The sequence below is a fragment of the Octodon degus genome, unplaced genomic scaffold, assembly GCF_000260255.1.
Source record: "Octodon degus isolate 3935 unplaced genomic scaffold, OctDeg1.0 scaffold00068, whole genome shotgun sequence".
Classification (NCBI taxonomy): Eukaryota; Metazoa; Chordata; class Mammalia; order Rodentia; family Octodontidae; genus Octodon; species Octodon degus.
Genome location: NW_004524644.1, coordinates 830,814 through 846,936, shown reverse-complemented (window position 1 = coordinate 846,936; position 16,123 = coordinate 830,814). Strand labels below are relative to the sequence as shown.

Sequence of the window (16,123 nt, the reverse complement as noted above, 5' to 3'; positions counted from 1 at the left end):
ATAGGGCTGGCCAAATAATGGATTAAAGTGCCTAAAAGCAGGTGCCAGGGGCCAGGGATTCAATCCTCAGGCCTGCCATGCCAGCCCCGCCCCTGGGGAGCTCTGAGACAGCAATTGAGACTGGGCATGGTGGCGTGCACCTGTAATCCCAGCACTTGGGAGGCTGTAAACAGGCGGATCAGTATGAGTCTGATCTAGTAGTAAGACCTCGAACACCCCTGTAGACCTTTCCCTAAAATATAGAAAAAAATAAAAAAATAAATTCAAATCATAAAACTCATTCAGTTATACATCAACACAACTAAAACACAAAGAGGCTGTTTCATAGGAATTTTTATTGGCTCAACTAAAACATCGAATTGTTTCTTGCTTATCATATAAAATATCTATTCTCTGGGAGAGCCTGTCTACATTGAGCACTGGCAGTGAGCTAACATGACTGACAGAACATAAAAGAACTTACCATCGGTTCCAACAATGTATACGTCTACATTTATCCTGATGAATTCTTGCAAGATCTGTCAAAAATAAAGTACATCAACTTAGGGAACACTTTCATTTGTCAGAAATGTAAAGAAAACTATCATAATTATACTTTATGAATGATATATTGCTTTCAGAACCTTTTACATTTTGAAAAGAGAAAATAGTAGAAGGAGATACTAAAGTTGGAAATGATGCCCCATGGCAGGAAATAAGCCTAGAGGGACGAGCTCAGCTCATAAGCAGTCAAAAATGATAGTTCTTGAGTCGAGTGTTGACTCACAAGATCAGCTCTGACTTAATTTTATTATAATGTCTTCTTTCGGGATGATTTGGGCTACAAATTTTAGTCTACATAAAAGTAAAACAAAACCCAAAGCACTGTGGCCCACATGGTCCATTATCCCTGTCCACAGTGACTGACTGGGTGTATCTAGCATCTCTACCCAGCTTCTTGGTCTTTAGTCTTAGAAAAGAAAAAGTAGGTGCATTTTTTTCCCTCATAGGTTAAAGTAAGATGGGGGCATAAGAAAGAAAATAGAAAAAGCAAGAAATCTTGGGTGGTATATGACATTAATTTTTTTTTAAAAGCTAGAAGAAAACTAAATTGTTTTCTGCTAATTTTATATATAGTTCTCCCATATTTAATAGGTCCTATCTTAGGTCAGGTTTCCTAAGCAGATTTCTGTGAAAAATCTAAGAAAAATAAAGGGAAATGAGGAATTTATTAAACTTTCTTTATATCTGCAAAAAATAATTTGTTTAGAAATGGTGGCAAAACTATGGAAAAAGAGTGGACCACAGCCTAATTTTTCAGTTCTATTTTTAAATCACATATGATATTTATTCTCTCATATGTCTATTTTCTTATACATATTTAAATATATATAAATGAACTCCATCAGGTTAAAAGGGATAAGTATAAAACAAAATGACCTACTATATTATTTTTTTCCAGATGTCCTCTGATTTCAGGGTAAGTTAGATACAGTTTTCACAGTTGGAAGCACCCAAATTGATGCCAAACTGGATACAAGTGTGAGCCTAATTGCCGATTAGCAAGTTTAGCACACAGGCTTGTAAATTTGGTTGCCTTTAAACTTGTGTGCTGTCTCATGGAAAATGCACTTTTAAAGAGCTCAGTGAACACTCCATGCCATCCACCCCTTTCATGGTATACTTAAGATTAAAATGTACAAAAATTATTTTTAATTAAGTGCATGTCATGTAAAGGATAAATTCAGTTTTTATTGTTAGTTAATGATTGGTTGTTTCCATTAAGAGAAACCCAATTACCGTTTTGAGACCCCTCATTGAAGAAACATCAAGAAAGGACACGGCTGAAAAGTCAAGAATGAGGCTGTGGAGGCTGATTTTGGGAACCACAATGTTGAGAGGAAGATCTGCGTTCCAGTCTATCTGGAAGGGCAGATCTGCTGTATTGATTGGCTGATCCAGTTCTTCTATCTGGTTGTTGTCTAACTCTTCATCTGAATCTTTGAAGCCATCAGTGGTGCAAATAAACCCTTTCTGTGAAGAAAATAACAAAAGTGATGGTTCCAACTAGGGAAAATGTGTGTGCGCAGGAAGACCAGAGAACCTTTGTGCACAGAGTTAAAGTTGGTCAAGCACTGCAATTGTAGATACTTGTGTTTTATACTTTACCAAGCCAGGACAATAAGACTTTTAGAAAGACAGAGGTCTTTTAAAAAAAAATAACATTTAATCACAGGGAATACCTTCTTTAACTTGCATTTCATTTAAAGGAATGTAACTCACACCTTGAGTTATAGTTTAATAAGCTTTTAAGTTAGAATGTGCAGAAAAGTGATCAGGAAACTCACAGGAGTGATTTGTAGCTGGCCTTGCTTGTGCAGTTTTCGGAGTTTCTTCAAAGCTTTGTTACGCTTGCGTAAGATTCGATGTGGACTAAAGCCGACCTGAAAAATCCATTGCTATGTTAGAAGAGTATGAATATTGTGTTATTTACATAGCATAATTCCATTCACTAGCTGAGATGGGCTGAGGAATAAGGACACATCGTAGAAATATGTGTGATGAAATTTAAAACTTTGTTTAAAAATATCAATATATTATATCAGATTTATGGTTTGTATAGCAAGCTAATTGTTAGACCATATGGCAGCCCTGTACAAGGCACAAAGTAGGCCGAGGGGCATGTTTTAAGACTACTGAACTTTTGTTTCTTAATTTTAAAGACTGCTTCCTTGTCATCCTTAACAGCACTCTCAGGATTTATTGTTAAGTATTCACTTATAACTCCCATCCTGAATATTTTCAATAATGCAGTCAAATATTAGATGTTTCCCTATTGTTTCTGAAGCTGATGCCCCCCCAAAAAAATCTGTAGGATAACATCTATTAAAAATCAGCAGCTTAAGATGTTATGGCAAATCTTTTTTACTTTATAGCAGAATTTGATAAAATATTGTCTGTTGGGCCTCATCCAAGGAGATCAACCTATAGTGGACCTCTTATGAGGCAGTTTTACCTGCTGTGGGATGTAGGACAAAACAAAACACTGGCAACAACCCAGCCTCAATAGACATGAAGTCAGTGATCGCTGTGCTAAAGAACAAACACATGTTCCCAGAAAGTCAGTAGAACTGGAAAAGAGAGTGGGACAACCCCAAACCTTACAGCATCAGTAAGTTTCTGTTTGAAGAAACCAATGTTTGCAAAGTAGATTGGAGATGGACATCTGAAAATTTTCACTCCTTCTGGCTCATACATCTGTAAGGCAGAGAAAGGGCATAGTGGTGCCCATTAGATTTATATTGCTATCACTCAGCAAGTAAAGACAAGCAAGAATTTCCCTTACCTCAGAATAATCTTTTTTGTTCTTATAAATATTGCTCCTTCCAACATTAGCCAGTGTAGTACATTTTGGACTGTGGGGAAACAAAAAAAAAGTCAATTCACACAAAAAAAGTCAATTCACCTAAAATTAGGGAGATGCTTTGAACCGAAGAGTTAAGGATTTCAGTCTTTTGTGGCACATCAGGACCTGGTGTGGTTTTGAGTTCTTTAATCCCCCCGCTTTCAGGCTTTTAAGGTGGGAGTGCCTTTTCACCATCTCTGAAGAGGGAGAGTGCTTCACTAGACCTGGAGAACCTCACAGTCTTCATGGGAGCAGAGTCCTGTGTTTAACAAGCTAAGGACAGGGACATGAAACCCTCTTAGAGCACAATTACTTCTGGTCCATGGGTAAACAAATGATGTCTAAGATGTCTAGAACTGGTGTCAAAACAGGAAGTGACCAGGAGTAGGCTGGTCCATGGGCTGGGGTTCCCAAGCTGGGCCTTCAGGTGAGTCACGTGAGGAGGGGTATACTGGCCAGTGCTCATAAATGAGCGTGCCAATCAACCAAACTGCACTTTACTCTTCTGGTTGGTCAGGTCAGGCTTCAGGGCACAATGAGTACTCACAATTGGGTCCTGAATATAATGGTCAAGAGCTGAAATGCCACACTTGCTGCCAGGCCTAACCCAAGTCCCAGGACAATGGCAAAGATGAAGGTCATGATCCAGATGAGCTGTGAAAAGAAAGCAACACACACACACTGCAATGTACTCTGGGTAAAGAACAATGTCTTATGTCTAGAGCTATGAAAATGTGTGAATTCATAGGGCCAAAAGCAGAAGGTGGGAAGTTGATTTCTTTCTTTCTTTCTTTCTTTCTTTCTTTCTTTCTTTCTTTCTTTCTTTTACTGGGAATTGAACCCAGTGCCTCATGCTTGCCAGGCAAGCGCTGTGCTGCTGAGCTATATCCACAGCCCAAGGAAGTTGTTATCTTGGGACAGGGATTAAAGTAGCCAGGAGGACACCTGTCTCAAGAGGTCATTGCTGCAACCTAGGTTCTTGGTCACAGAAACATAAACACATATAAGAAAATCCAAAGAGACTCCACTTCTAGCTCCATCCCTGAACCAGTTAAATGAACTCAACTGAATCCATCTGTGAGAACAAAAATTCTAGAATCAGTCTATTAGGATCAGCCAGTTAACTAGTAGAGGCTATACTCATCTCACTCTTTTTTTTAAAAAAAATATCTATTTGGTACAGGGTCTTGCTACACAGCTCAGACTCATAGTGATCCTCCTGTCTCAGCCTCCCCTGTGCTGGAATTACAAGCATGCACTACCATTCCTGGTTTTTGTGGCCAGCTTTGCACCTGGGGCCGGCATAGCATGTGGTACCAGAGATCGAGCCCAGGTCCTTGTGCTTGCCAGGCAGGTGCTTAGACCACTGAGCTACCTTCCCAGCCCTTAATCTCACTCTTGATCTGTTGATTTAATTAATGGCTACTATCTCTACAAGAACCTTATGATGACAAAAGGATACTATAAGCTCCCCACTCCATTAGTCTATCAGGAAAAAAAGTAAACAAAGTGTAGTTTATTACTTTATGATCTCTAAGTGCTTTTACACTATAGACTTTGGCCCTGACTAAATTATTGAATTCTCATAGCAAGCCATGCTGACAGAAATTGGGAGCCTTTCCAAAAGAGTGCTTCCTGAAAGAATGTTCAGAATTCAAATTCTTCACAGATTTTCTGGCAAATGCCACAGTATGGAATGAAGAACAGAAGCAATGTGTATCCTAAAATCCAGAGAGTTTCTGGGGCACTGGGATCACTTCAAGAAGTTTTAGGGCTGGCCAGATAGCTCAGCAGACTAAAGCATCTGCTTAGGCAGAGTGTAGCGGCTGGGGTTCGATCCCCGGCGTGCCGTACTGGCCCTGCCCCCGGGGCACGCTGAGCCGCTGACTGAGACTAGGTCTAGAGGTGCGCACCTGTAATCCCAGTGCTTGGGAGACTGAAAACAGGAGAATCACTATGAGTCTGATCTACACAGTGAAACCCTGTAGACCCTGTACTAAATACATTTTTTAAAAAAGTTTTATAAGAGATCTAGGAAAGTCTTGCATTGGTGTTTTGCAGAGTATTTCCTACTTGGATCCTTCTAAATTAAAATTCCAGAGAATAATCATTAGGGGTATAATTTAATTTTTTTCATGAATCAACTAATATATTTGTTCTTTTTAGCAAAATGATAAATGTTGATTCATTCACATTCATAGCCTTGAAATATAGAAAAAATAAAACAGCCACAATAATTTTCAGAAAATATTTGTAAAGATAAATTGAAAACATTTTAGAGAATGTATTTTTGCTAGCAAACATCTTTGGGGTGCTACCATCAATTTTTAAATGATATATCCTAAAAATCCTTGAGCTTATTGGCAAGTAATCTATTTAGCTAGATAAATTTGACCAAGTCAAGAATCTTTTCATTGTAGATACCAGCAATATAGCAGTTTGTATAATCTTTTTAATTCAATGAAAAATGAAAGCATTTGTAGTATTTCCACTGGATATGAAGTAAGATTTAGACTATTATCCAAAAATGAAATGAATATAAGAAATACATTTTCAGCACCAAACAGTAACAGATTCTTGAGAGTCACAGTATATTTAGAAATGTCTTTGAAGTACTTTCAAAAATGATTTTCAGTGTATATATACATCTCAATGTTCATTTTTATAGTGCTTATTCACTATCTTCTTTTTGTGTACAATTTAATTTTATTTTCCATGAATATTCATCTGTATAATCTCTGGTTATTTATAAACAATTCAACCATAATATGAAATTCACATTTTTTTGTTTCTAATGTTTTCTTTTTTAAAATTCATTTTAATGAGAAAACAAAATAGCAATGAACAGTTTCAAAACAGGTTAGTAGGACAGTTATAATAACTAATACATTGCATATTGTTGTTTAGACAGGATATCATGCCTGCATTTTGTCCTCTGAACAACCACTATGAAGACAACACTATGCAATATAAGGGTATAATTTAAAATGGCAAGTAAAACAAATTAAGATGATTTTGAACAGATGCAATAAAAGCAGAATTTCAGGGGCCAGGGAGATGGCTCAGTGGGATAAGTGCTTCCTCGGCAAGCACAAGGGCCTGAGTTCAATCCCTGGTTCCACCAAAAAAAAAAAAAAAAAAGCAAAATTTCACATAGATTGTAATATCAATATACATATGTATATTTAATCCAAGTACATATGTATTATTACTGGAGCATTAAACTACCATTGAGGTGTATGTCTTTTCCAATGTTATTGCATTGACTTACACAATCGTATTTATCCTTTTTCCATAATCTGCCTATTTCAGCAAACTGCATCAGCATTCCCTTTAAGTTCCCAAGTGCTAAAGCTGCCAGCACGGACTGTGAAAGACATAAACACAAAATATACTTTAAGTTACTCAAGTCATACAGGAGGAAATGTATAGCTGCAGATAAGTGGGTTCTTTAGCAGTATTCAAAGCTTATCAAAGGATACACCCTTTGCCAGTTGAAAAATGCTAGGTAAGACTCATCAACACTGGGACTCTGACCTGTCCCCTGCGTGAGGCTATCCCTACTACAGGGACAAGCGTTTAACTCCTGTTTGTGATAATGCCATAGATAATCTCATTGTACCTAGCCTGTGCCTTAGGACACAGGAAGATTCTCAGGCCTAGTCACTGCAATCAGTGCTTCCCAAGTAGAGCCAATCTAATCTGTTTGTTTATTAAAGTTGAGGTGATGGGGATTAAATCTTTGTGAAAACAAAATAGCTTCAGGTCCTGGAAGGAAAATTCAAACCTGTAATGATGACCAGCAATCAGGCCACTCTGTAAGAGGAAGCTGAAGATCACAGAAAGGCTACAAACACTTGAAGTGGCCTCTCTGGGATACCAAGCGTCACATCTGTCTTGTTCCCTGCTCTATCCCCAGAACCTTTCCTGGCAAATGTGTACCCTTCAACAAACGAGTGGATGGGCTCATTTGAGTTATCTTCCCCATGAACTCATGAACTAAATTCCCACAGCACAGCCTGCACAGAAGCCCCAGGACCCACACCATTAAGTAGTAGACTCACTGTGCGAGGGGCCTGGGCCTGAACCTGCACACATCCCTTTAGGCCCCGGTTTTTGCACGCCAAAATGCCATTGTTTTGAGTTGTGATAGTTAAGATGAGACATGCTCAAAAGCCAAATATGGTCCATCTTGTTTGGATTTTAATACTAGGGTAGGAAGGCTTGTGCCCTCTTCACACTGTTCCTTAAGTAGTAGAGTCTGGAATTTGTATACTTGTTACTCTCAAGCCAAGAAAGTCTGACATCCAAAGAAAGCCTAATACAGCTTTTCTTGGAATATCTTAAAGATTCTTTAACTGATCCAGTATTTTTAATTCGCCCAAGTTACTTTTATTTATTAATATCTAAGTAGTTAATTTGATTCATTGTGAGACTAGAGTTCATTGTTTAAGAGATATATAGTCCTAAAATAACTTTCAAAAGGAAGCTGCATACAAATGAATGCCAGTTAAAAAGTGAGAAAGCTGAATAAAGGCTGTAATCTACTTTATGTCACTGTCCCAATTAATGTCAATGTATTGCTTTCGATATTGGATGCATGCTGTGAGAGCCACAGCCACGGCGTACCTGGTGAAGGGTTTGTAGAACTCTGTACAAAAGGCCTCCTTGCTCTGCAGGACTTTAGTGTAGGAATAAAATATGTCAAGTGCCACCTGTCAGAGATATTTGTCCCCATCAAGCATTATTTCCCAGCTGGTCAGTATTCCATGGGACAATGCTAAGCAACTTTCAATAACACAGTACATGAAAAAGTACTTTTACAAGTAAATGTTACAGTACAGCACAGTGAAAAACCACAGGAAAGAAAGGGGAATCACTTTACCAGAGATGCAGCATCCATGTTGCAACTGATACAAAGATTTAAATAAGCACGAAATGCCTATGACCCCTCTAAGACTTAGAAAGCATGCACGAACTTTTCCTACTCAGTGTTGTTGGCTGAACTCAGGACCTTACACTTGCCAGGCAGGCACATATGCCACTGAGCTGTCTCCCCAGCGCCCCATTAGCTATTCTTATGGGCTATTTCATCTTCCTATAATGAGAAGAAGCAAAGTTGCTTACAGGTGACATTCCTGACACAGTGATTTAAAGAGAGCTTATTCCATGGGCTCTCTCTCTCTCTCTCTCTCTCTCTCTCTCTCTCTCTCTCTCTCTCTCTCTCTCTCTTGGTACTGGGGATTGAACTCAGGACTTCGCACTTGCTAGGCAGACTCATATGCCACTGAGTTATATCCCTGGCCTTCCCATGGGCTCTTTATGGAGGGTGCTCTGGTTAACATCCTGTACAGTGTCCTAAAGTATGGTTTATTCAGGAGCGAGATAGGCATTTACATGGTGATTGTTTCTTTAGTGTCCCCACATTGATGTGGGCTGAAAAGAGCCCACCTTCACACCTGGAAGCAGCACAGCTGGCTTGTTCTGTGTGGGAAGGTCTGTGCATTTATTGTTTACGTAGATACACATTTTCCTAATTCTTTAGCGGTGATTCCTTGGCTTCTTTTACACCATCTTTTGGAATCAGGAGGACACAAAATTTAGCAAACATACTCTGCATTGCTTGAAGATATTTTGGCCATTGAGGCTCTTTGGGATAACCACACCAGAAGATTAGAAATCGGGAACTAATTTCACATTTGAGCTACCAACCAACATGGAAAAAAGGCTTAGATAAGAGCCAATAAACATTGGCAGGCTGTAGCATCTCTCTGTATCATTTGTAGTCAGAGGTGTAGCTGATTCTTTATATAATAGTGCTAATAATACTAATGATTAAATTAATAATATTAATGACTTATGTTAAGTACTTCATGTACATTAACTCATTTAATCTTCATGGCTACTCTGCCTGGTGGGTACTGTTTCCCTCTCTCTTATACAAATGGAGAATCTGAGGTTCAGATAAGTTGAGTAAATGGCCCCCAAAAACATAAATAATCAGTGGCAGAGCCAGAATTAGAAGCAGGTCTACAAGGCCAATGACCTATCACTCTATGTGCCATCTTAAAATCATATGAAAACCACAATAAACAAAGTACTTGTATTTACAACATCTAGTTTCCTAGAGATCCTATGTTTTTCCAGGGTGTGGTGTTATATTTTAGATCTGGCAGTTGCAGCAATTTACAAACATTAAGCTAAGCCCTTACAGTAACAGGGAAAGGGGGAAGAGGTGAGGCCAATGTCTGGCTTGTCTGGCTGTCTGCTCCTATCCTGCAAGCTGACAGTGTTGTCTGGAGTCCAACCAAACTTCTAGGAGCTGCAGGGTGTGGTCACAAGGGCACGTTGTGTGGCTGGTAGCACCATGCTCTGCACTAGATAGAGGGCCAGATGTTGTCAGTCTTTAAGAAAATCTTCACTCAGTCCATCCATGTTGGAGCTGTGCTGCCAGGGCTCTTTCCTGCTTAAGCATTAATTATCTTCTGACCTACGCACATGCACAGACCACGGTAGATAAGGCAGTTCAGGCATCAGCATTCCTAGCATTTGTAAAATGCTGCCAGGGCAAGGGAAATGTTTTTGGCCCATAGAGTTTGGCTAAGGAGAGTACTTGCAAGTTTGTTACCTCATGTCTCCTAGTTTAGTTTGTGTTTTCAGAATTGAAGAGACAAGGACATTAGATTTATCACCCCAGTGAGAGAAAAAGGCTACCTTTTGGAGTGGTTCCAGAAGAAATCCGATGGCCACAATGACAATCAGCACAATGACAGCAGAAAGAATCCCAGCGATCTGTGAAGACAAAACAGTTCTCTTCAGAATCTGCCCTTTCCCCTTGGACGGGTGCCCCACTATTAACACTAGGATGGCTGCAAAGCCTTTGAAATACCTGTGTCTTGCCACCTGTGCTCTCCTGAACCCCAGATCTGGAGAGGGCAGTGCTCCCTGCAAATCCTCTGAATGCTCCAGTGAATATGTTACTCACTCCCAAGGCAATTAACTCCTAACAGGAGAACAGGTGGAAATGTTTTTACAAGTGTTCTCTTTTAGAAGAATATTATGTGCACAAACTTGTTTAAAGTCACCTAATGAGACCCAGCGTAGGTTGAGCACTTACCTGATTGCCATCAATAGGGTAATCATATTTGAGGGAATAGACACTGGCAACAGAAAAGGCCACTGCAAAGCCAACGATTGCAATGCCAAAGCAGTCGCCAATGGTCTCCTGGAAGATCTGCGCGTCAGGTGTGATAGGTGACTCAAATCTGAAATTGAAATTTGCAAATCTCTATGTCACCAGCTTGCTCATAAATATATGTCATTATTGGGGAAATCAACACAGGAATGCAGTCTAAGCTGAATTGTATCTCAATCTGGAATACAAATTTACAAGAATTTAGTCCCACTGAAAACTTTGAAATCTTCCATCTCATTGTTGTGGAGCAGTGCTGCCTCAATTTGATAAAAGGCTGTAAATCTGGTCCAGTGATAGTGAGGAGGTGGACATGATTTTGCCAGGGTGCCCACATTATGATGTGCACTTCCCTGTGTGCTCCATGCAAAGGGTCTAAGATCCCACTTGCATTGTCTCCATGGCTTATGAAGCGTTAACCCACAATGCCTTAGTCCTTATCCATGGGCAAATGCTCTTTGAGCAAACACAATTCTGAGTCAACAAAGGCCAAAACATCTCCATTGGTTAAAACAGTATGCTTTCATAGAAAAGCCCTAATGAAGAGGTGGGCCTTGGAATTCATCCCAAGCTCCACAGAACTTCTAGAACCAACCATGACCCAGATGACGAGAGAGTTTTAGTTAAAAGTGGCAGAGTGTCAGAGCAATATTCATCCACAGAGGATACTTCTGTGCTTATGCTCCTGAACTTAGAGCAGTTAAAAAAAATACTTACTTGTTGTGTTATAAAAAGTACATGTGGAGCTCCAGTGGCGCAATCGGTTAGCGCGCGGTACTTATACTCATAAAAAGTACATGTATCTCAAACTCAATGTCAGAGCCCACTTTCTATAAAAATCTGTTTTTACATTAAACTCACTGGAAGTGTGTTGAGTTCAATTGACTTTTTCTGAATTGGTGTTCCATATTTTGTGCATGTGTTTGATAATAAAATTTCAGCTTCAATGTGAAGAATTGTTAATATTACATACTGTACTAGCACCAGAAATGAGAACATTACCTTGAAATGTTATATTTTTGAAAAATAAAACATCAGTGATAAAATTAAATCTCACATTTTTATACAGAAATAACCAGGACCCTACTATTGTTCTTTTGTTTTGGTCTCTGAAAACTATAGAGCTGTGTATGGAGATTTATATTTCCAAAGCTTCATTTCCTGGCCCTTTGTCCTCCCTGAGTTAGTGTCCTTGTTTAATTCTTTTTTTCATAGTTTTGTGGAAGGACTGGCTAAATAATGAATGTGAATACTATTTACACTTTTTGAAACACTAAGTACCTGTTAGCTAGCCTTATAGGATTCATCTGGAATCTAAATATTTCTTTGTGGTTTTTTTTACCGTTCCATTGAGATTTACTTTTAGACAAAGTATTTCCACCTAGTTTTTATTACATTTCTAAGGTGGCACATGCATTAATAGCAGAGGAGCAATAATTTATACTTGTTACCTTCTAGTATGAGTCCATTTGCAATTAATAGAAACCTAAGGTTTTCATTTAATCATCACTTAGGAAAAAAAAAGACATGTAAAAAAAGTGTATCAAGTGCCTTTTACCTAATTTTGGTGATAAATTGGTAATAACAGTAATGAAGAGTGAACACTAATTGCAGGCCACATACTTACCACATCAGTCATTAACTCATTCAGTCCTTACAGAATCCTGTGTGAGAACTATTGGTTTCTAACCCATTTCTACAGCCAAGGGTGTTGAGGCTGTTTAGGAATTTGCCCAAGGTCTGAGTAAGTCTGAAGTCAGTCTCAGACACTCTGTCTCTAGAAGGCAGGTGCTCACCTATGAAGCCACATTGGCTGTCTGTAGAGCAAATGATCAATACGTGTAAGCTAGTTGCTTCCCCACCACACAGACCTTGTGCAGGGCGATCCAAAGACATTTAAACTATGTTTACTAAATAAGATCTCTAGGATTATTACTCAGTGATGTAAGGTGATTGTTTATTTTCAAAACCCTTCTGCCTGACAAGCTTTTCTTTTTTAAAACAAATAATTTTTATTGATTTACAAATAGCAATGAGACAGTTTCACAACCGATTACTAGCATATTTTCAATAATTACTACATTGCATATTGTTGTCTTAGTGGTTATTCATTGTGCAAGATGCAGACATGATATCCTGTCTCAAACAGTCTTAGAACAAACCTCTCTATTCATTGAATTACGAGAATGGATCTGTGTATCTATCCTAACTATTTTGAGTATACTGATACAAAATGGTTGTTCATTTCTATCCCACTTTTTTGGCTAGTTTTGTCAGAGAAGGGCATTCCATTGTTATTTCAATACTGTAGGTACATGAACTCAGCAAAATATCCCAATATAGTCCAGTAGTCCATAATAGTAGTGAGTTATCCATAGGACAAACCTTTCTTTGAGTCTGTACTTGGTTATTTTTCAATGTGGTTTATATCTCCCAAGCCATTTAATGACCTGTTACCACTTAAAGTTACAGGGTGGAAGGCAACCCAGGAAACAGTCTTTTACTTCAGCCCGGTTTCCATTTCATGACCTATAAAATTGGAATTGAGGCTTGCAATTCAGTAAGTTGAATACATGAAAATCTGGTGATAGAAACATATTTGCAGGGCCAGCCAGATAGCTCAGTGGACTAAAGTGCCTGCTTAGGAAGGCGCAGGCACTGGGGTTTGATTCCTGGTGTGCAGTGCTGGCCCCACCCATGGGCATGCTGAGACAGCAACTGAGACTGGGCTTGGTGGCGTGCCTGTAATCCCAGTGCTTGGAAAGCTGAAAAGAGGAGGATCACTAGGAGTCCAATCTGTGTAGTGAGACCCTGTGGGCCCTGTACTAAATTAAAAAGCAAGGCAAAACAAAACAAAAAAATATTTGGGTTTAAAAATGCTCTGTGATTTTTTAACACAAAAATCTATATGGAGGATGATTTCTGGAATTCTCAAAGACTTGTTAAGCCCTGGGAATGAGAGTGATTATTGACTGATTGATTGATTGCTTTGGGAAAATAATCTTTCCTCAGTAAGTTGAAAGAAACTGGTAGTATCTATGGCCAGAGGGAAGAGGGAGAAAAAAAGAGAACGCAAGCTGGGTCTCCCTCCTGAACCCACTAACCATAATGACACACATCTTCAAGTTCCTTATACACACTGGGCTCCCCACCCTTTTTGCTGTAGCTTTGGCTTTGCTTTGGATTTGATCGTGAGAAAGGACAGAGTGTGCCTATCTGTGTCGCCTGAGTGGTGTGCTGGAATTTCTTTAGGGTCTCTTTTGAACTCTCAGGACTTGGCTCCAGCAACCTCAGTCAGAGCACTACATATTGTTTATAGTAATTCACGAACAAGGAAATCTGATTTCAATTTGTGCTTCTTTATGCATAAAAATCCTTTTATAATGCTCTGAGAAAAAAAAAGAAAAGGACAAAAGGTTTATTTTGCCTAGCTTTCTACCTTCCCTAATTTTTACCTTCATATGTGCCCTTGTTTGTCTGGCCTGTGAGTTCTTCCTCAAAAACTCCCAACATTCACAGTAGTACATTGTGATATTCTTTGTAGCTTGAAAGAAGGCAGCAAGCCTTTCTTTTTATTTTATTTTATTTTGAAACAAATATCAATGAGACAGTTTCAAAGCTGATTAATAGGCATTTTCAATAATTAATACCTTGTACATTGTTATCTTCTTAGTGGTTATCCATAGTACAAGAAGCAGACAGGGTATCTTGTCCAAACACTATTACTACAAATCTTTCTTCTCACTGAATTAAGTGAAAGTAGCTGTATATCTATCCTAACTATTCTGTATATACAAATACAAAAAAAAAAAAAAAAAAACCACCAAGCCTTTCTTACAGCTGTAGGGCTCTACAGGGTGTGTACGGAGGGCTGTGTGCATTCTGTACTGACGCCAGCATACAAGACAGACTTACCCTTTTTTCATTTCTCCAACCACAGACACATTAAACCTGTGTTCGAAGTCAAAGCCATAGGATACACCTGTTGCGATCACAGTCTGGAACGATGCAAGTTAGAAATGTGAGAATCAATTAAGGGTGTTACTTTAAAAAACAACAACCAAACAAAAAATATTTTCAAAACCTCCTGCTTGGCTATATTATATAAGCAGTTCTAACCAAAGCTTTGTTATTTTTTAAAAAAAGTCTTAAAGTGATTCTCACAGTTGTGTTATTTGCCCTTGAACATCTTGCTTTCTATCCTCTCTTTTTTAAAGTAGCAGTTTTATTCAACTAAAATTTTTGTGCTTTACACACTTAAAGTATATGATTCAGTAGATTTTAGTGCATTGACAGGGTGGTACAACCATGGCCACGTTCAAATCTTGATCATTTTTGTTACCCCTAAACAAAACATAATAAACCCCAAATTGCAGCATAAGAGTAAGTTATGAAATTCTGAATGACGAGAACACCATACTAAATATTACACCCATCTGCTGCAAAGTTGGGATCAGCCTCATTAAACCCCCTGATCTATAAGACAGTGAAGGGTCTTCAACATCAAAGTACTGCACTTTGAAAAACTTTCCAAGATGATCAATTACCATGATGAGTTCAATGGGGATAGGCACTGGGAGTTTTGCTTTGTAGCGTTGGTTTATTTCTTTAACCACAAATACAACAACTAGGATAATGAGGGATGTCACAAGGTCCGCAATGTTAGTCTTCTCTATCTGGGTGAATACAGACTCTAGGACCTAAAAGTACAAAAACACAAAAGTTTTGTATTAATGCTTCATTTGAATGCAACATTTATCTCCCAGAAGACAAAAAAAGAACATTGAAGCAAAACCTAAGGCATGTGTGAATGGAAATTCTTTGCTCTGTACCTGCTAATCGCGAACCAGGAAGACCCACGTAGAGAGGTGAGAAGTGTCACTTAGCAGGGTATGGGTTGAGGGAAGCTTCTGGGTTTTTTTTTTTCTTTTCTTTCTTTTTTCTTTTTTTCCTGAGATGTTTTTTGGCTAGGGTCAAACTGTGTTGGATACTTTTCTTTTCACACTTTTACAATAGATCTCATCTGCCCTAAGGTCTCTTTGTCTTTTGTTTTTGTTTTTTTACAGGTTAGTAGGACAGTTATAATAATTAATATCTTTGATTTTTATTTCCCAACTATCATTACTGTTCTATTCGAAGAATAACTTTTGTTTTGGTAACAGAAATCAAATTCAAGACCTTGTGTTTGCCAGGCAGGAGCTGTGCTATATCCCTGGTCCAAACAAATAACTTGTAATCCCTGATAATTTTCTTTTTAAAAAGCGTGGATCGAGATGACTGGGCCTGCGGGATCCTGAATAGACCCAGAGCGCAGGCCCGGCGAGTAAGTGAGACCAGCCAGGGCCCTCCAGATCCTGATTAGAACCAGAGCGCAGGCCCAGAGAGTGAGTGAGACGATGGGGGCCATGGGATCCTGAATAGACCCAGAGAGCAGGCCCAGTGAATGAGTGAGATAACCTGGGCCCGGGGATCCTCATTTGACCCAGGCTGCAGGCCCAGCATGGAATCCTTCAGCAGAACTCCCTGCAAAGAGGCTAGAGGCAAGA

General features: G+C 39.0%; 1 protein-coding gene across 1 annotated transcript in view; it reads right to left on the bottom strand.

Annotated features, from left to right (window-relative positions):
- The window catches only part of Slc26a3 (solute carrier family 26 member 3), a 30,370-nt gene that overhangs the window by 5,799 nt on the left and 8,448 nt on the right, over window positions 1–16,123 (bottom strand). The window contains exons 6-17 of the mRNA XM_004634978.2: window positions 15,125–15,277; window positions 14,493–14,575; window positions 10,503–10,650; window positions 10,275–10,388; window positions 10,100–10,177; window positions 6,657–6,752; window positions 3,933–4,039; window positions 3,326–3,395; window positions 3,145–3,237; window positions 2,328–2,423; window positions 1,780–2,013; window positions 464–518 (exon numbers count right to left, since the gene is read on the bottom strand). Of these exons, the coding sequence (XP_004635035.1) occupies window positions 464–518; window positions 1,780–2,013; window positions 2,328–2,423; window positions 3,145–3,237; window positions 3,326–3,395; window positions 3,933–4,039; window positions 6,657–6,752; window positions 10,100–10,177; window positions 10,275–10,388; window positions 10,503–10,650; window positions 14,493–14,575; window positions 15,125–15,277 (1,327 nt within the window). The remainder of the gene's footprint in view (window positions 1–463; window positions 519–1,779; window positions 2,014–2,327; window positions 2,424–3,144; window positions 3,238–3,325; window positions 3,396–3,932; window positions 4,040–6,656; window positions 6,753–10,099; window positions 10,178–10,274; window positions 10,389–10,502; window positions 10,651–14,492; window positions 14,576–15,124; window positions 15,278–16,123) is intronic.